The 25,463-nt window shown below is 35.2% G+C and overlaps 1 protein-coding gene across 8 annotated transcripts in view; it reads right to left on the reverse strand.

The window, feature by feature from the left end:
- Nucleotides 1-4,138: 4,138 nt before the first annotated feature.
- The window catches only part of PDCL (phosducin like), a 34,263-nt gene continuing 12,938 nt past the window's right edge, over nucleotides 4,139-25,463 (reverse strand). For all 8 annotated transcript variants that reach the window (XM_012553703.3, XM_012553705.3, XM_012553708.3 and 5 more), the window contains 3 exons: nucleotides 23,215-23,385; nucleotides 12,369-12,550; nucleotides 4,139-4,894 (listed from right to left, as the gene is read on the reverse strand). In XM_012553703.3, the coding sequence (XP_012409157.1) occupies nucleotides 4,340-4,894; nucleotides 12,369-12,550; nucleotides 23,215-23,385 (908 nt within the window). In that variant the 3' untranslated portion in view covers nucleotides 4,139-4,339. The remainder of the gene's footprint in view (nucleotides 4,895-12,368; nucleotides 12,551-23,214; nucleotides 23,386-25,463) is intronic.

The following is a 25,463-nucleotide window of genomic DNA, read 5'->3' on the forward strand; positions in this document are numbered from 1 at the left end:
CAAAATATGCATATTAGGCATACAGTAAAGTGCTTCTTAACTTCTTTATATGTCGTGGGCGCCTTTAGCAATTTAATGAAATCTTCTTATTGACTCCTCAAAATATTTTTAAACACATGAAAATGTAAAAGAATACAACAGAAACCAATTGTGTTGAAAGTTATCAAAAGATTTTTTTTTAAAAAATGATTCACAGACCTCAGATTAAGAATTTCTGAATTACAAAAGATAAATTCAAATTAAATTTTTTAGGACTTATTTGGGGCATTAGGAAAGAACAAAACCCTTTTGATTTACAGATGAGGAAACAGAGGCCCACATAAGGGAAATGATTGGCTCCAAATCATCCAAGTAGTAAATGACTAAGTCAGGATTCAGTCTTCTAATCTTCTAATTCCAAATCTGATGTTCTTCTCTGCCTCCTTGTCTGTTTTTGCCCAAATTAACTTTGAGCCACAGCTTTTCATGCTGCTTCTCCCTCAAGTGGTATTGACTCCTTATTGCTCACAGTTTCCATTAACATAATTCTCCACAGGTTATACAATATTTTCCTGACAACAATGCTGTGGAAGCAGGCACAGAAGTAGTAGTATTCCGTATTACAGGTGAGCTATGATCTAAAAAGATGATGTAATTTGAATAATGGAAATAATAAAGGTGAAAGCTGGAATTTCAATGCAGGTCTTTGAAGTCTTAGGATCAGACCTTTTGTCCAACACATTACTCTGTGCCACAATAAATATGTGAATATATCCCTGTTTTGGGATATATATATATATATATATATATATATATATTTTTTTGGCTGAGGCAATTGGGGTTAAGTGACTTGCCCAGAGTCACATAGTAGGAAGTGTTAAGTATCTAAGTTCACATTTGAACTCAGGTCCTCCTGACTTCAGGGCACCACCTAGCTGCCCCCTGGGTTATAGAATTGAAAAATGGCCTGAATCTCTCCCCTGCACTTGTAACATTCTACTTTGCATCAAAATTATTTGTCTATCTCTTGGTATTCCCTTTTCTCCCATCCCTTGAAAAGGAGGCAGAGGGAAGGAACCATCTAAATTTCATGAGAACAGGTTCTATGCCCAGTCTATATTTGTATAAGGAAGGTCCAAAATCTAAGATAAGAGGCAGGAATAAAAAACAAAAAACAGTAATCAGCTATCATCCTTTACAGAGTTGTTGGACTCATTCCTATAATCATATTCCGTCCCAAGCACCAGAAATTGTACACAGTGGGGGTTTAAGTTTAAATAAATTTGTTTTGAAATGAATTGAACCTGTTCAACTCGTGCTTTCTCCATTCCAACTTGTCTTTTTGCTTCTCAAACTCAGATTGCCTATCCCCTTTCCATTCTGACTTTAAGTTCTAGGCTCATAAATAGTTGCAAACAGACTCCTGGGAGTGTCTCATTCCCTCCTCTTAGAAAATAACTCTAACAGTCCTATCATTCTGTGTTCTAACATTCTATGTGTTGAGGTACATTCTACCTCAAAGGGTTTGTTTCTGTGTCCAGTGATGCCATTGAACTTGAAAGCAAGAAAAACCATTATTTCTTTACAAAACTGTCTGAAATACAGATTTTGCCTGGCTGTAGTACCTGCCTGAAATTTCTAGGTTCTTTTCTATTTGCTGGAAAATGGAAATAACCTGGTAGGACAAATGCAGCATTTCCAGACACTCATTATCCTTCACTCTGGACCTTTTACTCTTTCTTCCTTAGCTGCCTTCTTTTTCAATCCTTTACTTCTTCTTTCTTTAGGGACCCTCTTTCTTCCTTAGCTGCCTTCTTTTTCAATCCTTTACTTCTTCCTTCTTTAGGGACCCTCTTTCTTCTCTCCTCCTTTGTGCCTGCCTCTTCCTTGGGCATGATATGAATAGAAATAGATTTCTTTTTTATTTTTTAACTCTAGAAATATGGAAAAATTGGGACACTAATGCAATGTTGGTGGAATTGTGTACTGATCTAATTACTACTACTACTAGGTCTGTATCTCAAAAAAAAAAAAAAAAGGAAAAAGATCCAAATGAATCAAAACATTTCTAGTTGTTCTTTTCACAGTGGTAAAGAACTGGAAATTTGAGGGATGTCCAGTTAGGGAATGGCTGAACAAGTTGTGGTATATGTGTGTAATGTGATGTAATACTACTGTGTGAAAAGAAAGACAAGCAGGATCACTTCAGAAAAACCTGGCAAGACTTATATGAACTGTGGCAAAATTAAATGAGCAGAACCAGATCATTGTACACAGACAGCAATGTTAATGATCAACTATGTTTGACCTAAGATGCTCTGATCAATACAATAATCCAAGATAATTCTGAAGGGCATAAGATTAAAAAAAAGTTATCTAGTGTCTTAATTTTTTTTTCTGGGGGGTAACATGGATAATATGAAAATGTTTTGCATGATTCTGCATGTTCAACTGATAAGCTTTTTTTTTTTTTTTTTTTTTTGCATTTTCAATGGTACAGGAGGGGTAAAATGGAGGGAAAGAATTTAGAACCCCTCCAAATTTTTTTCAATGAACATTATAAATAAATCTATTCACTAGTTTTGTATTCCTTGTGCTTAATTTTTAAAATGAATGGATTTTTAAAAAATTTCTCATCCAAAAACTAATTGAAACTAGTTATAATTTGCTTTACCACATATCAGTTTATTAGACCATGGGTAACCCAGAACTTTTCTAGAAATAATCCCAGTACCACTAACTTCACAGGGTTTGTTGTGAAAATCAAATGAGAATAAAAAGCACTTTGAAAAACTTTAAAAGACTATACTTTATTATTATTATTACTTTGGCTTGTATATGAGCCTTGTCTATTCAGAGGTTCAAGGTCTTTTTAGAAATCAGATTTGGTTTTCCTTCTCCTTTGCTGCCCTCCTGTGGTTATACTGAATCATAGCCTCCATTTTAATAGCCCTAGAGCTACTTTTCACTCAGTAAGCTAAAACAGGGTCCCTCTGGCTCATTCATAACTTGATAGGATTTATAGGTGGAAGGGATTTTAAAAACTATCTAATCTAATCAAAATCTGTTCATCTTAAGAAACTGAAGCTCAAAGAGTAAAAGTTATATGCACAAGGTCACACAAATGATAAGTAGCAGATTGAGAGATTCACTCTAAATCCAGCCTTCCTTCAACCACATTACACTACCCTTTCACTTTCTCCTGTTTGATTTTCTGGTGTTTAAGTGGCCAAGATCCCCCTTCTCAATACATAATATTTTGTTTTATAACTCTCTAGGATACTGAGCATTAAAGCTATTAAGTGTTGGTGTTAAAACACCTTGTAAGCCTGTAATCACCATGTCAGAACTAAATCATATCTGAACTTTGTGTCTTCTTAAACAAAGCATTCCTACCCACTCTACGTGTTCAAAAAATGCTTATTTTTTTGAGACTAAAGACAAAATCTTTCAGAGCTTCAGTTTTCTGTTTTCTCATTTGTAAAGTGGGCATAATAATTATTGTACTGTTTTTTCTTTGGGGATACTTGTAAGGAAGACATTTTACAAACCTTAAAAAGCCATTAAAAATAGTACTTAAGGAATCAAGACTGTAAGGAGTGTCTAAGGAACACAATCACTAAAATGGCTTACTAGTTTCTTCAAGGATAAATTTTTTATCTCAGTCTCAAATCTAATTTCAAAGCAGAGTGACTACTTTAGGGCAGGGCAGATGTCATCCCCAACCAAATTTAATTCAAGATTTAATGCAACCACAAAATGTCATTGCGAGTAGCAAAGGCCACTTCCTCATTAATATAATCAGAATTTTGCCCATACATGACATCTGGAATATTTTAACAACAAATTGACAGGGTAATGGGACTTAGAAAGAATGTGATACCTACTAGGGCTAAGCCTCTGACCAAGAATATGCATAATGTCTACTTAAGTAATTGCAACATTTATAAAATCAACAAAATTCTAATTATAGAATCTTTGAGTTTTAGAGCTAGAAGGGACTGCTGGGATCATCTAAAGACAGTTTCCAGAATAATACCATGTGAATGCTAAGTAAATATTGATTAGTAATGACAACAAAGATAATATGTAAGAGATCTTGAGGCAAATAAATTATTTCCTGTTTATACAACTTTGAAGACAATTCTGTGAGACACTCAATGATTCAACACTTTATTGATTTAATCTAAGAAATGTTAAGAACATTTAATTTTACATATAATAAAGGAGTTTACAAAGAAGAGACAAAAAGCCAAAGGACACAAGGAACAAAAATAAACATATAGACATGTGCCTCAGAAAACAAGTCTCCTATTTGTACTTATTCACCCCTATACTACTAGTCCCTTTCCCTAATACTTCAATCTATTTCCAGATCACTATCCTCACTGAAACCAGAAGTTGGGTTATGGATTGATGACAGCAATACCATTTCTTTTTCTGGGAGCAAACCACACTCTTGTAAAAATGCTTCCAGGTCCACAGCAAAGAAATCTTCTCCAAGCTGATCAGTGACTCGGACAAAATTACCAATTAATTCTCCTCCCTTATAAATCAGCAATGCAGGAAGAGCATTATTGGTAAAGCGGGAACTGGCTCCAATGAGGGAGCTCTTCACTCTGCAGAATTTGACAGAGGTGTACTCAGCAGCAAGGCAGATCATGCAGCCATTCATTGCTTCTGCCCCAGGGATATCATCTTCATAAATGTGAATCACGATGAGTGTGCTTTTTTGTTCTTTATCAACTGTGTCCAAAAATGCTTCCCCACTGGTGATCTCAAAGACTTGCCTGAACTGGTGGTGCCCGCTATGCAGCTGTTGCCTCATTTCATCCATTCGCTGCTTTCTGTATTGCTGTAAAAACTCTTCATCGTCCTGCTCCTCTTTCATCATGCCATATTCCTTCAGAGTCATCTGCAATAGGATTGAGAGGATGATAAATAGAGTGCAGCAATAAGCATCCCACAAATTACATGCAAGTATTATCTATACTGGTCAACAATTCAAAGAACATCTTGGTCTCACACACAAAGCACAAAGGTACCAAGAATCACTGAAGGCCTCAAAGTCACATTCTTGCTCACAAACTCTTCTTCACTTCCAAGCTGTGAGAATTTGAAATGTGCGCTGAGACAGATGGTTTTCAAGAACACAAAAATTGTCACCTAGTTTGCAACCCTTTGGGTATGATTCTCTCTTCACTTTTTGAGACTACTCTCAAGGTAAGATTCAAATGTAATCACTGGCCCATATATGAAGCTTTTTCAGGCTGGTAAAACATGTAGAGCTTCTATGTTATAGGTCTAACCTTCCTATGGTCACCAGCAGACCACCACAGACACCAGGGGACTATTCAAACTTCAGTCTTTTTTCTGTATTCTCTACGTTCCTCAATATTCTCTTTCCTGTTCTCAAAGTACTGAGCAGTTTGTGACCTTCAATTTAAGTCCTCTTGGCAACTCAAGAAATATTAAGTTATTAATGACTTTAAAAATAGGTATAAGTCAACTAATGATGCCCCAAATGATGAGAACAAAACAATCACATTCCCTAATATCTCCAACCTGCTAACACAGGATCAGGCAGTCATCTAAGATCAGACCAGCTCAGCAATATTTTTGATCCCCTTTTCTGCGACTTTTACGTGGAAGGCTTCCTTTGTAACCAAATGTTTCCCATAATGTTGTTTTGCTTAATATTTTTCTGTGGAACCAATAAAATTTTAATTGAAGCATTAATTTATAATAAAAATAATGCTCATTTTGGTAGTATTCAGTACATGGGAGTTTTCATGCCTAGTGACAATGGAATCACATGAAATGGAGAAAACATGTGCCATTGTTTGAGAAGAAAAAAGGGTCATTAAGTGGTTAAAATAATGATGTCATATTTCTTTATGGAAGAACAATCTATGCTGGAAAGGATGTGATAGGTATCATTAAAGACAAAAATGACTATAAGAGGACTTTGAGACATTAATCATGACACAGGATCAAGAGAGATAAAAGGGAACTTAAAGGCCAGAATTAACCTCCTTCACTGTACAGATGGGGAAACTGAGGTAAGCAGAGGTTAAATGTTTTATCTTAAATCATCCAGATACTGTCTAAAATAAGATTTGAATTTGGGTCTTCCTGACTCCAAGTCCAAAACTCTGTCCACCCCAGTCTCAGCCGTGCACTACCAAGTAACCATACATGTGATCAAAAAAGGAGAATGGGATCATCACAAAAAGCAACCAAGTCAAAGTATGAACTACTTCTACTATTCACAACATAACAAAGTCAAAAATTGCAATAGATGAGATGTGAAAGGGCTGGGGTTTGTAGAGATGAAAGGAGAATACCCACATCACCTACCACAACAATCACCACCACTATATCATCATCACTCTCATCATCAACATCATTAGTATTTTCTTCACACCATAAAAGTTTGCAATAAGACCAAGCTGAATTCGGGTTTTTTTTATTTTTTTTTTACTCTCTGGACCTGGTTTTCTATGCATTGTACTGTGAAGATCGTGTATTTTAAAATCAGCCGGAGTCAGGAATTCAAGTTAGGGGAAAATTGTCAATCTTTATTCTCAGTGAAGAAAGATCGGAGGTGGAAGAGAATGGGCAATAGCAATGTGTGCAGCTGAGTCAAGAAGCCAGCTAGATCAGCAGCCACACGACCAGCAGCTATGAGCATAGAACCCAGACCCAATCTCTCCCAGCTTCTCTTCCTGTCTCTCTCCCTCCACCCATCAAAATCGTCATTTCCTATACAACACATCAGGACTTGCACAGAGAGTGGGCGGGGGCCATTCTTTAAGCATGTATATTAATAGAGTATAGTCCAATTACTATTTAGCCTCACGTGCTTGGGACCTCAATGCATCAACTCAAGCCTTAACCCATTACACTGTACCAAGAGAAAATCACTGGAAAACCCAAGTGCCCAGGAGTCCTCTTACAAAAGATCTATGAAATGAGTAGTACAATTATTATTCCCTTTTATAAAGAAGAAAATAAAGGTTCAAGAGAAATGACTTGCCCAAAGCCATACAGTTACTCTCATGTACACACACACACACACACACACACACACCCACGGCTAGGGCATTTTCAGGTATTAAACTTTTTGGCTTTAAATAAAACTGGTAGTAGAAACTGTACAAAAATTATCACCCCCCCAAAAAAATCACCCCAAACTCATTCTCACCATTCTCTACAACAAATAGAGTAACATTTTATTGTTATTCCCAGGTGGCTCAGTAGAGAGAAAGCACTAGGTCTGGAGTCAAAAAGCCATGAGTTCAAATTCAGACCAAGATACTTATTAGCTGTGTGATCCTGAGCAAGTCACTTGCCCACTGTTTGTATCAGTTTCTTTTTTTTTTTTTTCAATTTTCCCTCCCTTCCCCCATGTCTTCCCCTAGATGGCAAGTACTCCAATATATGTAAAACATGGCAGAAATATATGTTAAATTCAATATATGCATACATATTTATACAATTATTGAACTGCACAAGAAGAATCAAATCAAATGTTTTTTAAAAAAGGAAGCAAAATAAAATACATGCAAGCAACAACAAAAAAGGGGAAATGCTATGTTGTGAACCACATTCAGTTCCCACAATCCTCTCTCTGAGTGTAGATAGCTCTCTTCATCAATGAACAACTGGAACTGGTTTGAATCATTTCATTGTTGAAGAGAGCCACGTCCATCAGAATTGATCATTGTATAATCTTATTGTTGCTGTGTATAATGATCTCCTGGTTCTGCTCATTTCACTTGGCATCAGTTCATGTAAGTCTCTCCAGGCCCTCTATGAAATCATCCTGGTGGTCATTTCTTACAGAACAATACTCCTCTATAACATTCATATACAATAATTTATTCAGCCATTCTCCAACTGATGGCCATCCACTCAGTTTCCAGTTTCTAGCCATTACAAAAAGAGCTGCCACAAACATTTTTGTACATGTGGATCCCTTTCCCTCCTTTAAGATTTCTTTGGGATGTAAGCCCAGGGGAAACACTGCTGGATCAAAAGGTATGCACAGTTTGATAACTTTTTATAGAGGGCCAAAAATCTGGAGAACTATACTTGAATCAAAGTATTAACTCAGTGGAATTGATGAGATGATGGTTTTCTAGTTCATATATACTTAGTACTTAGTATGGTGATGTAATGGTTCTCTAGTTCACCTTATTCAGCATGATGTAATTGTACTAAGATATATAAGGTTTGAGAAGGACTGGAAATGAGACATTCTATCTTTGACCATATTGGTGGCTCTCCTGCCTCCTCCACTAAGACCAAGGACTCGGACTGGTACTGAGATTCTCCAGAAAGCTAGCCTACACATTACAACTTTTTGAGCATAGGCCCCAACTGCTCTCCAGAATGGCTGGATTCCTTCAGAGTTCCACTAACAATGTATTAGTGTCCCAGTTTTCCCACATCCCGTCCAACATTCAACATTATCTTTTCCTGTCATCTTACCCAATCTGAGAGGTATATAGTGATACCTGAGAGTTGTCTTTGTTTGCATTTCTCTGATTAATTGTGATTTGGAAAACCTTGTCATGTGACTAGAAATAGTTTCATTTTCTTCATCTGAAAATTGTCTGTTCATATACTTTGACCATTTATTAATTGGAGAATGGCTTGAATTCTTATAAATTTGAGTCAATTCTTGATATATTTTAGAAATCAGGCCTTTATCAGAACCTTTGAATGTAAAAATGCTTTCCCAGTTTATTGCTTTCCTTCTAATCTTGTCTGCATTAGTTTTGTTTGTACAAAAACTTTTTAACTTAACATAATCAAAATTATTAATTTTGCGATCAATAATGATTTCTAGTTCTTTGGTCATAAATTCCTTCCTCCTCCACAGATCTGATAGGTAAACTACTATGTTCTTCTAATTTGTTTATACTATCATTCTTTATGTCTAGATCATGAAGCCATTTCAACCTTATCTTGGTATACGGTGTTAAGTGTGGGTCAATGCCTAGTTTCTGCCATATTAGTTTCCAATTTTCCCAACAATTTTTGTCAAATAGTGAATTCTTATCCCAAAAGCCGGGGTCTTTGGATTTGTCAAACACTAAATTACTATAGTCATTGACTATTTTGTCCTGTGAGCCTAAACCATTCCACTGATCGACTACTCTATTTCTTAGGCAATACCAAATGGTTTTGAGCACCACCGCTTTATGAAAGTTTTAGATTTGGTACAGCTATTTGCTTTTTTTTTTTTCATTAATTCCCTTGAAATTTTTGACCTTTTGTTCTTCCAGAGGAATTTAGTTATTTTTTCTAGGTTAGTAAAATAGTTTCTTGGGAGTTTGATTGGTATAGCACTAAATAATTAGATAAGTTTAGGTAGAATTGTCATCTTTATTATATTTGCTCAACCTATCCAAGAGCACTTGATATTTTTCCAATTGCTTAGATCTGACTTTATTTGTATGGAAAGTGTTTTGTAGTTTTGCTCATATAGATCCTGACTTTCCCTTGGCAGATAGATTCCCAAATATTTTATACTATCAACAGCTAAATAAAATGGAATTTCTCTTTGTATCTTTTGCTATTGGGGTTTTTTTAGTGATGTATTAAGATGTTGATGATTTATGTTGTATCCTGCAACTTTGCTAAAGTTGCGGATTATTTCTAATAGTTTTTTAATTGATTCTCTAGAATTCTCTAAGTATATCATCATATCATCTGCAAAGAGTGATCATTTGGTTACCTCATTACCTACTCTAATTCCTTTAATCTCTTTTTCTTCTCTTATTGCCAAAGCTAGTATTTCTAATACAAAATATTGAACAATAATCATGATAGTGAGAAACCTTGTTTCACCCCTGATTTTATTGGGAATGGTTCCAGTTTATCCCCATTACATATGATGCTTGCTGATGCTTTTAAATAGATGCTACTGACTATTTTAAGGAAAAGTCCATTTATTTCTATACTCTCTAGTGTTTTTTAATAGGAATGGATGTTGGATTTTATAAAATGCTTTTTGTGCATCTACTGAGATGATCGTATGATTTTTGTTAATTTGGTTCTGGATATACTCAATTATGCTAATAGTTTTCCTAATATTGAGCCAGCCCTGCATTCCTGATATAAATCCTATTTGGTCATGGTATATTATCCTGGGGATGACTTTCTATAATCTCTTTACTAATATTTTGGTTAAGATTTTTGCATCAATATTCATTAGGGAAACTGGTCTATAATTTTCTTGGTTCGGGTATCAGTACCATGTCTGTGTCATAATAGGAATTTGCTAGTTTTTCATTCCCTATTTTGTCAAATACTTTATATAATATTGAAATTAATTATTTTTTAAATGTTTGATAGAATTCATAAGTAAATCTATCTAGTCCTGGGGATTTTTTCTTAAGGAGTTGATTAATAGCTTGTTCTAATTTTTTTTCTAAAATGAAACTGTTTAAGTAATTTATTTCCTCTTCTGTTGATTTGGGTAATCTATATTTTTGCAGGTATTCCATTATTTCACTTAGTTTGTCAAATTTATTGGCATAAAGTTGGGCAAAGTAACGCCTAATTATTGCTCTAATTTCTTCTTCATTGGTGGATAGTTCTCCCTTTTCATTTTTGAGTCTAACAATTTGACTTTTCCTTTTTCTAATCAAAGGTCTATCTACTTTGTTGGTTTTTTCATAAAACCAAATCTTAGTTTTATTTATTAATTCAATAGTTTTTTTGTTTCAATTTTATTGATATCTTCTTTTATTTTTAGAATTTCAAGTTTGGTATTTGATTGGGAGGTTTTAATTTTTTCTTTTTTCTAGCTTTTTTAGTTGCAAGCCCAATTCATTGTTCTTCTCTTTTTCTATTTTATGCAAGTAAGCCTCTAGAGATATAAAATTTCCCCTTATTACTGCTTTGGCTGCATTCCACAAATTTTGGTACGTGGTCTCATTACTGTCATTCTCTTGGGTGAAATTATTAACTATGTCTATGATTTGCTGTTTCACTCATTCATTCTTTAGGATGAAATTTTTTAGTTTCCAATTACTTTTTGGTCTATTTTCCCCTGGCCTTTTATTGAATGCAATTTTTATTGCATCATGATCTGAAAAAAATGTACTTACTATTTCTGCCTTGCTGCATTTGATTTTGAGGTCTTTATGTCCTAATACATGGTCAATTTTTGTAAAGGCCCCATGAAATTGCTGAGAAGAAAATGTCCTTTCTGTCTCCATTCAATTTTCTCCAAAGATCTATGATACCTAACTTTTCTAGTATTCTCTTTACCTCCTTAACTTCTTTCTTATTTATTTTGTGGTTTGATTTATCTAATTCTGAGAGAACAGGATTGAGATCTCCCACTATTATAGTTTTGCTGTCTATTTCTTCTTGCAGCTCTCTTAACTTCTCTTTTAGGAATTTCCAAGCTATACCACTTGGTGCATATATGTTTAGTATTGATATTGCTTCATATCTATGGTACCCTTTATCGAGATTTAGTTTTCTTCCTTATCTCTTTTAATTAGATAAATTTTTGCTTTTGCTTGCTCTGAGATCAGTATGGCAATCCCTGCTTTTTTTACTTCGCTTGAAGCATAACAGATTCTGCTCCAGCCTTTTACCTTTACTCTGTAGATATCACTCTGTTTTAAATGTGTTTCTTGCAAACAACATATTGTAGGATTCTGGCTTTTAATGCAGTCTGTTATCTACTTACGCTTTATGGGAAAGTTCACTCCATTCACATTTATGCTTAAAACTACTAATTCTGTATTTCCTGACATCTTATTTACCCTAAATTATATTTTCCTCTTTCCTTTTCCCCTTTCCCTCCTCCCCAGTATTTTACTTATAAGCACTACTTGTCTCAAGGACTCCTTTCCCTTTAGAGATCCTTCCCCTTTCCTAATACTTTTCTTCTACTATTTCCAGTTTCCCTTCTATTTAGACTATCCCTTCCCTTGTCCCCTTTCCCCTCCCACTTTTCTAAAAGGTATATCAGCTTCCTGTAAAATATAAGTGCTGAGAATACCCCTCAAAGAATTATGAAGCTCAAAAGAGATAAACAGCATTTAATAAATGTGCATTATCCCTTATTATTTAAATAAATGTGCATTCTCCCTTATTATTTAGTATCTCTTTTAGTATTCCTTGAAAATGCTTGTGTCATGTATTGGTCATCCTGCCATCTAGGGGAAGGAGTGGGGAGAAGGAGGGGAAAAGTTGGAACAAAAGGTTTGGCAATTGTCAATGCTGTAAAATTACCCATGCATATAACTTGTAAATAAAAAGCTATTAAAATTTAAAAAAAAAAAAAAAGATTTTGAACAGATAACCAAAAAAAAAAAGAAAAAAAAAAAAAAAAAAAATGCTTGTGTCAAAGTTACCTTCCCATTGATTTTATCTTGCAGTTCTTTCTGTTTCTGTTTGTCATCCTCTTCATCCAAATGAGACCTACAAGTCATAGATAACTTCTTGATAAGCCTTTCCATTTCTCGACACTGTTCTTCTCTCTGTTCAGTTTCCAGTTGCTTAAATCTGCGCCAGTCATTGATGACACCTTTTGGACCTAATGGCAAAAGATACCATAGTAAAAGTAAAAATCATTAGTGACTGTGATAGAATAGAACAAGTGTGTTGGCTCAGAAAGAATTATCTGAGACAAAAAGGGGTTGAAGTCAAGAGAAATGGTTTAAAATCAATTGTGCCACTTATTGATGATGTGATCTTAAGCAAATCATTTCATTTCTATAGCTGTCAGTTCAAATGAGAAGAACAAACCACATGTTTTCAAAGGTCCCTTCCCAGATGTTACATTATATTCCATGTCCTCATCTATAAATAAGAGAAAATCATGCTTACACTACTAGTTCGCAAAATCATTGTGAGATATTATAGATTATTGTGTATATGACCTATATTTAGGTTAGCCTCTTTTCTCTAAGCAAAAGACTTGGTATCATAATTCAAAAAATTAAAAAAAAACCAAAACCTGAGACTATCCCTATTCTACTCAATCCTACACTTCAGTCCTGTCAATGTCAACCTCCATTCTGTTCTTTGCTGTAACCTCAAAAGAGGGAGCCCTTATCCTAGTCAATTCCAACCTGTCTTCTTGTGCTCTTGATCATATTCCCTTCTGTCTCCTCTAAGAGCTCATCCCTTCAAACAATTTCCACCTAAATTTCAATCTTTCCTTAACCACTGGCTGATTTTCCACCTGCCAAGATATATTCCATTCTTAAAAAATGCAAACACAAAAAACTTTCAGTTAAGTCAACCCCACAAGAATTTATCCTATATCTCTCTTCTCTTCATTGCCAAACTCCCAGAAAAGGCTGTTTACATTCATTGTCTCTATTTCCTCACTTCTCATTAATTTCTCAAATCCTTTTTCAATAATATTTTTCCAAATAAATGTAAATATAATTTTTGACATTCATTTTTGTAAAATTTGGTGTTTGAAATTTTTCTCCCTCCTTCCCTTACCTCCCCCCACCCCAAGGCAGCAAGCAATATACAAATACAGGTTAAATTATTTTAACAGCATTTCCAAATCTGTCACGTTGTAAAAGAAAAAGCAGATCAAAAGGAAAAAACCATAAGAAAAAAAAAACCATTCAAGCCAGCAAACAAACAACATGAAAACAGTATGCTTTGATTCACATTCAGTCTCCATAGTTCTCTCTCTAGATATGGATGATATTTCCCAATCCAAGTCTATCAGAATTGCCTTGAATCACCTCACTGTTGAAGAGAGCCAAATCCATCACAGCTGATCATCACATAATTTTCTTATTGCTTTGCACAATGTTCTCTTGGTTCTGTTCACTTCACTTAACATCAGTTCATTTATTACCAGGCTTTTCTGAAATCAGCTTGCTCATCATTTCTTATAGAACAATATTCCATTAATGTATTCAATTCAATGTATGAATCTACCATAATTTATTTAGCCATTCCCCAATTGATGGGAATCTACTTAATTTCCAGTTCCTTGTCATTACAAAAAGACCTACTACAAATATTTTTGTACATGTGGGTCCTTTTCCTTCTTTTATTACTCTCTCTAGGATATAGACACAGTAGAGACACTGCTAGATTAAAGGGTTTAAATTTTTTTTTTTAAATTAAAGTTTTATAGCCCTTTGAACATAGTTCCCAATTGCTCTCCATAATGATTGGATCATTTCATAACTCCACCAACCATGCACTAGTATCCCAATTTTCCTAAATCTCTTCCTACATTTATCATTATCTTTTCCTGTCATCTTAGCCAATCTAGGGTATGAAGTGGTACCTCAGAGATGTCTTAATTGGCATTTCTCTAATCAATAGTTATTTAGAACATTTTTTCATATGATTAGAAATAGTTTTAATTTCTTCATCCGAAAACTGTCTGTTCTTATCTTATCAATTGTTCTTATCTTATCAATCTTATCTTATCAATTGGAGAATGGCTTATATTGTTAAAATTTGAGTCAATTCTCTATATATTTTAGAAATGAGGCCTTTAAAATGCAAATTAAGACAACTCTGAGATACCACTACACACCTGTCAGATTGGCTAAGATAATGGAAAAGATGATAAAGTTGGATAAAGTTGGACGACAAATGTTGGAGGGGATGTGAGAAAACTGAGAGTGATACATTGTTGGTGGAATTGTGAAACAAATCCAACCATTCTAGAGAGCAATTTGAAACTATGCTACAAGGGTTATCAAATTGTGCATACCTTTTGCCCCAGCAGTGTTTCTACTGGGATTATATCCCAAAGAGATCTTAAAGGAGGGAAAGGGACCCATATGTGCAAAAATCTTTGTGGCAACCTTCTTTGTAGTGTTTAGAAACTGGAAACTGAGTGGATGCTCATCAATTGGAGAATGGCTCAATAAATTATGGTATATGAATGTTATGGAATATTATTCTGTGTAATGGGCTGAAGCTTGAGTTGATGCACTGATGTCCCAAGCATGTGAGGCTAAATAGTAATTGGGCTATACGCTATTAATATACATGATTGGATAAAGAATGGTCCCTCCCCACTCTCTGTGCAAGTCCTGATGTGTTATATAGGAAATGACGATTTTTGGGTGGAGACAGAGGGACAGGAAGAGAAGCTGGGAGAGATTGGCCTTGGGTTCCATATTCCTAGTTGCTGGTCGTGTGGCTGCTGGTCTAGCTAGCTTCTTGACTCAGCTGCACACATTGCTATTGCCCATTCTCTTCCACCTCCGATATTTCTTCACTGAGAATAAAGACTGACGATTTTCCCCTAACCTAAATTCCTGACTCCGGCTGATTTTAAAATATGCGGTCTTCACAATTTTGTAAGAAACAACCAACAGGACAATTTCAGAGAGGTCTGGAGAGACTTGCATAAATTGATGCCAAGTGAAATGAGCAGAACCAGGAGATCATTATACATGGCAACAACAAGACTATACGAAGATCAATTCTGATGGACATGGCTCTCTTCAAAAATGAGATGATTCAAACCAGTTCCAATTGTTCAGTGATGAAAAAAGCCATCTATACCTAAAGAGAGAACCATGGAAACTGAGTGGACCACAACATACTATTTTCATGCTTTCTGTTGATGTTTGTTTGCATTTTGTTTTCCTTCTTAAGTTTTTTTCTTTCTAGATCTGATTTTTCTTGTGCAGCAAGATAACTGTATAAATATGTATTCATATATTGGATTCAACATATATTTTAACATATTTAACATGTATTGGACTACCTGCCAACTAGGAGAGGGTGGGGGGAAGAAGGGAAAAATTTGGAACAGAAAGTTTTGCAAGGATCATGTTGAAAAATTACCCATGCATATGTTTTGTAAATAAAAAGTTTTATAAATAAATAAATGAACAAATAAACAAATAAAGGAATGAATGAATGAATACATAAATAAATAAATAAGTAGAATGAGATCTTTACCACAACCTGGTATCATTATGAAAATCAAAAAGGAGGGGAAAGGATCCATATTAGCAAAAATGTTTGCAACAGCTCTTTTTGTGGTGGCAAAGAATTGGAAATTGAATAAGATGGCCATCAACTGGTGAACAGCTGAATAAGTTATGGTATGTGAAAGTAACTGAATATTGTTCTATAAAAAATTGTTCTATTAAAAAAAAGCTGATTTTAGAAAGGTCTAGAAAAATAATTGAAACTGATGCTGAGCAAAACAAGCAGAACCAGGAATACATTGTACACAGTAATAGCAAGACTGCATTATATCTCTAATCCCTCATCCCCAATTCTTTCCATCACCCCATACTGAATATTCTTCCCCTTCACATTTTGACCCCTTGGTGACCCATTTCTTCTCTATACTGACCATTTCTCCCAAGTCACTTTCCCCCTTATGCTACTAAAGATCTTGCTCTCCCACTTAGTGATTTAGTGATTATTTAGTGATAAAGAGAGCCATCTACACCCAGAGAGAGAACCATGGGAATAGAATGTGGAACAAAACATAGCATTCTAACTCTGTTATTTGCTTGCATTTTGTTTTCTTTCTCAGTTTTTCTTTTCCTTCCTTCTTCATCGTATTTTTCTTGTGCAACAAGATAACTGTATAAATATGTATACATATATTTGGATTTAACATGCATTAGACTACCTGCCAGCTAATGTAGGGAGTGGGGGGAAGGAAGGGAAAATTTGAAAAAAAGGTTTTGCAAGGATAAATGTTGAGAAAATTACCTATGCATATGCTTTATAGACAGATAGATAGACAGACAGACAGAATAACAGATAGATACTTACCACTTACCACAGCAGCTTTTCCAAACCTTTTTATTTTACACCAAATCTCCTCTGTGTCTCTGCTCTTCACCCTCTCAGCTCAGAACTTTGCCTAGTATTTCACTGAAAAAACTGAAGATATTTACCAAGTTCCTTTATTTTCTCCTTATTAACTCATGACACTCAAATGACTTCTGCCACTATTTCTTGCTTCATCTGTCTCACTTTTCTGTGTGGCTCTTTTTGCCAAAGCTAATCCTTTTTCATGCCCAAGCATTCCTATTCCATCCCATCTTCTACAGCAGATTTCTCTCTGTCACTAATGTTCAATTATTCCCTCTATACTAGCTGCTTCCCTAAAATCTACAAAACTCTAATAGCCTTTCTCAATTCTTATCACATGAAGTGAATTGAATCTCTTGAAGCTGATGATCTCATCCAATAAATCCAAAGGACATATTACATAACGAGAGAAGTGGGTGCAGAGGATAAGATATATTAAATAAAGAGAGAAGTGGGTGTAGAGGATAAGATATATTAAATAAGAAAAATTGGACATATTCAACTCTATACACATGATTCTTGAATCTATTTATTCTACCTGAAACTCTCTTCACATCTACTTTCAAATCTCCATCCGTCTATTAGACATCTCAAACTGAATATCCTGTAGATATCTTCAACTCAAAATGTCCAAAGTTGAACTCATTATTGTAACTCCAAAATCCTTCCTCTTCTGCCCAACTGGATGATAGCACCACCATCCTCCCAGTCCCTCAGACTCACAGTTTTAATTCCTCACTCTCTTGCCTCACCCTATTCAATATTTGATCCATTTTCTTTCTCATACTCTGAGATGGCCTTACTGAGAAGTCAGAGGGAGGTAACAACCTGTGTTGAGATTGGAGCAGAGTGATATCAGGTGGAAAACTACATAGAATAGCAAATTGTTTATGTGGTCCCACGTGTGCAATGTTGTTTTTGTTACATAATAAAAAAGGGGAAAGTCCTTGAAATAATCAGACTCCATATTTCCACCATCTTCAAGAGGCCCACCTCATCACTTCTCCACTAGGATATTTTAATCACCCCAGTGTGGGGGCTCTAGAAAGCAATGGTATGTTTTGTCACCCCAACTTGGGGACTCTAGAAAGCAGGAAACAACACTTTTTCATTTATAATACTGGTAATTTGGTTTTCTTCTTTCCTTTTTCTAATCAAATTAACCAAAGATTTATCTATTTTCTTGTTTGTTTCATAAAACCAGCTCTTAGTTTTTGGTTATTAGTTCAAAAGTTATCTTTCAATTTTATCAATCTCTCCTTTGATTTTCAGAATTTCTAATTTGATATTTGAGGATTTTTAATTTGTTTTTTTTCTAGATTTTTTAGTTGCATGCCCAATTTAGTGATCTTCTCTTTCTCTATTTTATTTATGTAAGCATCTAGAGAATTAAAATTTCTCCTAAGAACCGTTCTGGCTGCATTCCGTAAGTTTTGATATGTTGTTTCATTTTTGTCATTCTCTGGGGTGAAATTATTATTTCTATGATTTGTTGTCTGGTTCATTTACTCTTTAGGATTAGGTTATTTAATTTCCAATAAATTTTTGCTCCATTTTTCCATGGTCTTTTTTTTTTTTTTGCATCATGTAATTTTTATTGCATCATGATCTGAAGAGAAAGCATTCACTATTTCTGCCTTTCTGCATTTGACTGTGAAGTTTTTATTTGATTTGATCAATTACTGTGTAGGTGTCATATAGAAAAAGGTATATTTCCTTTCTATCCCCATTCAATTTTCTCCAAAAGTCGATCATACCTAACTTTTCTGAAATTCTATTTACCTCCTTAACTTTTTTCTTGTTTATTTAGTGCTTAGATTTATCTAGTTCTAAGAGAGGTTGAAATTCCCCACAGTATATAACTTTGCTATTTCTTCTTGCAACTCACTTAACTTATTCTCTAACAATTTGGATGCTATGCCACTTGGTGTACATATGTTTAGTATTGATATAATTTCATTATTTATGGTATCCTTTAACAAGATGCAGTTTCCTTTCTAATATCTTTTAGTTAGATCTATTTTTGTTTTCGCTTGATCTGAGATCAGGATTTCTATCCCGGGTTTGTTTGTTTTTTTAACTTCAGCTGAAGCATAATAGATTTTGCTCCAGACTTTTACCCTTTACTCTTCAAATGTGTTTCTTGTAAACAACATTTTGTAAGATTCTGGCTTTTAATTTATTCTACTATCTGCTTCCATTTTATGGTAGAGTTCATTCCCACTCACATTCACAGTTAAGACTATTAATTCTCTATTTCCTATCCTGTTTTTCCCAGGTTATACTTTTCTCTCTCCTTTCACCCTTTCCCTCCTCATTAATGTTTTGCTTCTGACCACCACTTTCCTTGATTTGCCCTTCTCTTTTTCAGCCTCCCCTTTTCTCATCCTTTTCTCCTCTTTTACTTTTGCCCTCCCTTCTATTAGATTTCTCCTTTTCTTTTCCCCTTTGCCTTCCTACTTCCCTATAGGGTGAAGCAAATTTCTTTACCAAACCAAGTACGTATATTATTCCCTCTTTAAGCTAAATCTCATGAGATTAAGGTTCAAACAATGCTTATCCACTCCTCCTTTTTTCCCCTCAACTGTAATAGATCTTCTGGGCTTCTTCATGTGATACAATTCACCTCATTTCATCTCTCCTTTCCTCTTCTCCCAGTATAATCCTTTTTCCACCCCTAGTTTATGTCATCACATTAAAATTAATTTAAACCTACACCTTCTAAGGATAAAGTTTCTAAAAGCCCTGACAAAGATACAGTTCTCAAGAATTATAAGCATTATCTTCCCATGGAGGGAATATAAACATTTTAACCTTTAAAAAATGTACTTTTGGAGGCAGTTAGGTGGCACAGTAGATACAGCACCAGTCCTGAAGTCAGGAGTTCAAATGTGGCCTCATACACTTAACACTTCCTAGCTGTGTGACCCTGGGCAAGTCACTTAACCACAAATGCCTCAGCGCCCCCCCCCCCAAAAAGAAAAATATATGCTTTTTTCCTCTTTCCTGTTTCTCTTTTTATGCTTCTCTTGAGTCTTGTATTTGAAGATCAAATTTTCTCTTCAGCTCTGCTCTTTTCATCAGAAATGATTGAAAATCTCCCCTATTTCATTGAATGTCCATCTTTTCCCCTGAAAGACAATGCTTAATTTTGCTAGTTTGTTGATTCTTAACTGTACAGTTCAAGCTTCTTTGTCTTCTAGAATATCAAATTTCAGGCCCTCCAATACCTTAATATGGAAGCTATTAGGTACTGAATAATCCTGATTGTGGCTCCTCAATATTTGTATTGTTTCATTTGTGTGCTTACAGTATTTTTTTCCTTATTCTGAAAATTCTGGAATTTAACTACAATATTCCTTGCAGTTTTCATTTTGAGGTCTCTTTCAGGAAATGATTGGTATATTCTTTCAGTGACTATTTTGCCCTCTGATTCTAGGACATGAGTGAGGGCAGTTTTACAGGATGATTTCTTCATTCTTGAAAGATATTGTCCAGGATCTTTTTTTCATCATGGCTTTCAGGTAAAGTCCAATAATTCTTAGATCGTTTCCCCTGGATCTATTTTCCAGGTCTGTTGTTTTTCCAATGAGGCATTTTACGTGTTCTTCAATTTTTTCTTTCTTTCTTTCTTTTTTCTGGTGGGGGGAGAGGTTTCTTTCACTGATTCTTGATGTCTCATTAAGTCATTCACTTTCATTTGTACAATACTCATTTTTAGTGATTTTCTTCACTTAACTTTTTTACCGCCTTTTGCATTTAGCCAATTGTACTTTTAAAGGAACTGTTTTGTTCAGTGGATTTTTTTTTCCAGTTCACCAATTCTGTATTTTAAGACATTTTCTTGGGGTAGCTAGGTGGCACAGTAGATAGAACACCAACCCTGAAGTCAGGAGGACCTGAGTTCAAATCTGATCTCAGACAGTTAACACGTTCGGACTGTGTGACCCTGGGCAAGTCACTTAACCCTAGTTGCCTCAGCCCCCCCCAAAAAAAAGAAAGAAAAAAAATTTTCTTTTTCCATTTCACCAATTCTAAATTTTAATGAGTTAAAAAAATTATTTTCTTCAGAATTTTTTTCCATTTTGACATATTTGTTCTTTAAGGAGTTGTTTTCTTCAGTCAATTTCTATGTGTCCTTTTCTAAGCTGCTGTTTTTTTCCCCAAAATTTTCATAATTCTCCTAGATAACTTTCTTTTGCCCATTTTTTTTCTATCTCTTTTGAGATTCTTTTTTAACTCTTCCAAGAGAGCCTTTTGAGCTTGAGACTAGTTCATATTTTTCTTTAAAGTTTCACCTTTATTTTGCCTTTACTGTCCTCTTCAGAGTTTGTGTTTTGATCTTTCCTATCTCCATAGTAGATGTCTATGGTCAGAGCTCTTTTTGGTTTTTTGCCCATTTTAATAAGTTGAGCTCTGCACTAAGACACAGGAAAGACTGTCCCAAGTCTCTTTTGCAGGGGGACAGAAGTCTCTCACTAAATGTGATGGGTGGCAAAGAGATCATAAAGAAGGGAAAGGGACCTGTATATGCACGAATGTTTGTGGCAGCCGTTTGTAGTGGCTAGAAATTGAAAACTGAGTGGATGTCCATCAGTTGGAGAATGGCTGAATAAATTGTGGTATATGAATATTATGGAATATTATTGTTCTATAAGAAATGACCAACAGGATGATTTCAGAAAGGCCCAGAGAAACTCACATGAACTGATGCTGAGTGAAACAAGCAGGGCCAAGAGATCATTATATACTTCAACAACAATACTCTATGGTAACCAATTCTGATGGACTTGGCCATCCTCAGCAAAGAGATCAACCATATCATTTCCAATGGAGCAGTAATGAACTGAACCAGATACGCCCAGTGAAAGAACTCTGGGAGATGACTAAAAAACATTACATTGAATTCCCAATCCCTATATTTTTCCCCACCTGCATTTTGATTTCCTTCATAGGCTAACTGTACAATATTTCAGAGTCTGATTCTTTTGTACAGCAAAATAACGATTTAGTCATGTATACTATTGTTGTATCTAATTTATATTTTAATATATTTAACATCTACTGGTCATCCTGCCATCTGGGGGAGGAGGTAGGGGGAAAGAGGGGAAAAATTGGAATAAGAGGTTTGTCAATTGTCAATGCTGCAAAGTTACCCATACATATAACCTGTAAATAAAAGCTATTAAATAAATAAATAAATGTGCTGGGTGGGCCTAGTCAAGACCCGCCTGTTATTCTGTGGTTCGGGGGTTCACCATTTTTTTTCTGTGGCTATCTTGGAGGAATCCCAGTTATCTATTGATCCACTGGCCTTTTGAACCAGAAGAGAGTAGCCAATGCTACTGTACAATGACTAAGAGCCTCTTGTTAGGATTCCCTGTGCTGGGCTTCACTGTCTTGCAACTGTGACAGGACATGTTTGCTCTGCTTAATTGAGACAGACCTTTCCTGAAGTCCTTTCAAGATATCTTAAAGCTGGAAAATGATTACACTCTGAAAGTTTGTGGATTCTGTTACTCCAAAGAATAAACTTTAATAATAGGTTAGTTCCTTTCTTCCAAGCAAAGGACTTGGTCACAAAATTAAAAAAAAAAAACCAAAAAAAAAAAAAACCTGAGACCATGAGACCATCCTTATTCTAAGGAATTGTGCATTTTAATACTCTCAAAGTCATACTGTGCACAGAAGCTGGCACATAGTAACTATTTATTAAGTGTCTGTTGACTGAAATTCAATTGCATGTTAAATATGTCCAAAATTAAAATTTTCATTTTACCTGAAACCTACTCTTCCTTCTCCCTAGCTTTCCTATTTCTTTCAAGGACGCCAGCATCTTTTCAACTATTACTGTTTCTTGCTATACAGAACTTTAATTTAGGATATTTAAGTTGAGGATCTGAATGATGCTTACTTGTATACTGTTTATGGTACTGACTGATACCATAGCCACTAATAATGTTAGATAACCCAGTCTTGGCTATCTTTTATGATTCCACAGAGCTAAGTGAATTACTGGAAGAGATCTTGGAATTTAATCCAATCACTTCAATTTGCAGACTAGGAAACTGAGGTGAAGAGAAATAATAGAATCTCATGACTTATAAGAGAAGTAGTCTTCTGACAACAAGGCTACTGGAACCCTTGATTATCCTCCTGGAGAAAAGGCAATGTGTTAATGAAGAAAAAGTACTGGTCAGAAGAAAATTAAATTAGACCTTGAGATTAAGTCTTCATTACTCTTTTTATGATGAAAAAATATAATGAATATTATAATGAAAATAGTTATTGTTATCCAAATTTGGGAATATAATCCACACATTCACAGCTTAGTACTTATAAAAACAATTTATGTTTATCATTTTGTGTGGGCCAGAATATCACAAAAGTGATGAGTCCAATAGAGTTTTCCAGTACCTGTGTTAACTGTGATACCATCCCTGGATATTTCAGTCTCTCCAGGAACAGAATCACCCAGTGCCATGTCTTTATTCTTGTCTTCCCTCTCACTATCTTCATCTTCACTGCTGCTATAGTAGTATTGCAGCTTCTCCCCAAGCAGTTTATCATCCATGGTGGTCATGGTGTCTAAGGACAGAAAAATCACAGAATCTCTGTTATCAGGGACTTCAGAGTTCATCTAACCAAATATCTACTTGAGCAAAAACTCCATGTATAATAATAATTACATAAGCATTTACATAATTCTTAAAGATTTTCAAAACACTATAAGCATATGTTAATGCCCAAATTCTCACAACAACCATGGTTAATAGTTGCTATTGTTCTCCCCATTTTATAAACAAGGAAATTAAAACTGAGACTTGCCCAAAATCACACAGGGATTGTCTGAGGTCAGATCCCAACTCTGATCTAAGTCCTGGGTACTATCTGCTTCTCATAGTTATGAGATAGCATAGTAAACATTCATCTTTAGCTAAAGATCTTCTAAGTCACGGGAAATTCACTAACTTCTAAGGCAGTCCATGCCATTATTGCACAGCTCTGAGGGTTTTTAGAAAGATTCTGAACTGAAACCAGTCTTTCTGTAGTTTCTGCCAAATGGCCCCAGTACTGCCCTCTAAAGACAAGCAGATTGAGTTTAATACATCTCCCACATGATAGTTCTTTAGATATATTTGCTTTAGTTGCAAAGAATACTGGTGCTGAAATGAGAACAGTGTTTGAGTCCTAACTCCAACATTTTCTATCTGTGCGACACTGGACAAGTTTTAAAGTGAGAAGAATAAGTTATACCACTTACTCTCATAATGTTAATGACAAAAGCATTTTATAAATCTCGAAATACTACACAACTATAAATTATCATTTTTTGTTATAACTGAAGTTAGAAACAATATATAGTAGTGGAAACAGCATTAAACTTAGAGTCAGGCTTAGGTTTTAATCTAAGTTTCACAATTTGCAACCTGTGTAACTCTGGAAAAGTCCCTTTCCCTTATGGGGCCTCAATTTGCTTAACTGTAAAATGATAGGAGTGAAAAATAAAACATTAGTAATAGCTTTTCCTAAGGTAGATGCAAGTTGGCAGAGAAAAGGCAGAAACTTGTCTGACCTCTCCCCTAAAATCTTCCAGATACCTTTAAATAATGCCCCAAATCAAATTCTGCAGCAACACAATCCACAATAAGCTGACATAAAACAATTTTCCAGTACAATATTAGAAAGTTGGCAGGAAAGATCTGTCACACCAAGGTGAGAGTGGAGCATAGTGCAGTGCAGGTTGCGCTAGTGCAAACAATTGAGAGTGATTCAATCAGCAGCAATAGTGGCTGCTTTTGGAGTTCTTGATTGCAAGGATCCCTTTGCTAGCATGAGCCTGTTGTTTTACCCCTATTTGGATCCAACTCAAAACCCTGAAAAACCATTCTAGGATGAAGAGCAGTAGTAGCACACCAGAGCTTACAGCCACAGTAGAGCAAAACCCTTAACATGGTTCCAGGGCAAAGAAAAGTGCTTATAGTAGGTCACAGAAGAAAATACACCAGGAGAGTAGTAAATACACAACTTTGGAATAACTCAAGAAAATAACTGACAAAAATCCCTGAAGGTTGGGATAGTCAGTGCACCCTCCACCCTGGAAGCAGAGCCCTACTTCAGCAAAGATGTAAAAGTCAAGAAATAGGGTGGAACTACTGGTGCAGTTCTGAAGTGATCTAACCATTATAGAGAGCAATTTGGTACTATGCCCAAAAGGCTATAAAACTGTGCATACCCCTTTATAATGCCACTGCTAGGTCTATATTGCAAAGATAACCAAGAAAAAAAGATAAAAGGGCCTATTTGTACAAAAATATTTTTAGCAGCTCTTTTTGTAGAGGCTAAGAACCAGAAATCAAAGGGATGCCCATCAAATAGGGAATGGCTAGGCATGCTGTGGTATATGATTGTAATGGATTATTGTACTATAAGAAATGACAAAAAGTATGATTTCAGAAAAAACCTGAACTTACATGATCTGATACAAAGTGAAATGGGTTGAACAGAAGCAAAATGTTATACACAGTAACAATACTTTATGATAAAGAATTGTGAATGACCTAGCTATACTCAGCAATACTAGGATGATCCAGGATCAAAGGATTCATGATGAAATATGTAATTTGCTTCCAGAGAAAGACTTGATATTGTTTGAATACAGATTG

The sequence above is a fragment of the Sarcophilus harrisii genome, chromosome 2, assembly GCF_902635505.1.
Source record: "Sarcophilus harrisii chromosome 2, mSarHar1.11, whole genome shotgun sequence".
Taxonomy (NCBI): Eukaryota; Metazoa; Chordata; class Mammalia; order Dasyuromorphia; family Dasyuridae; genus Sarcophilus; species Sarcophilus harrisii.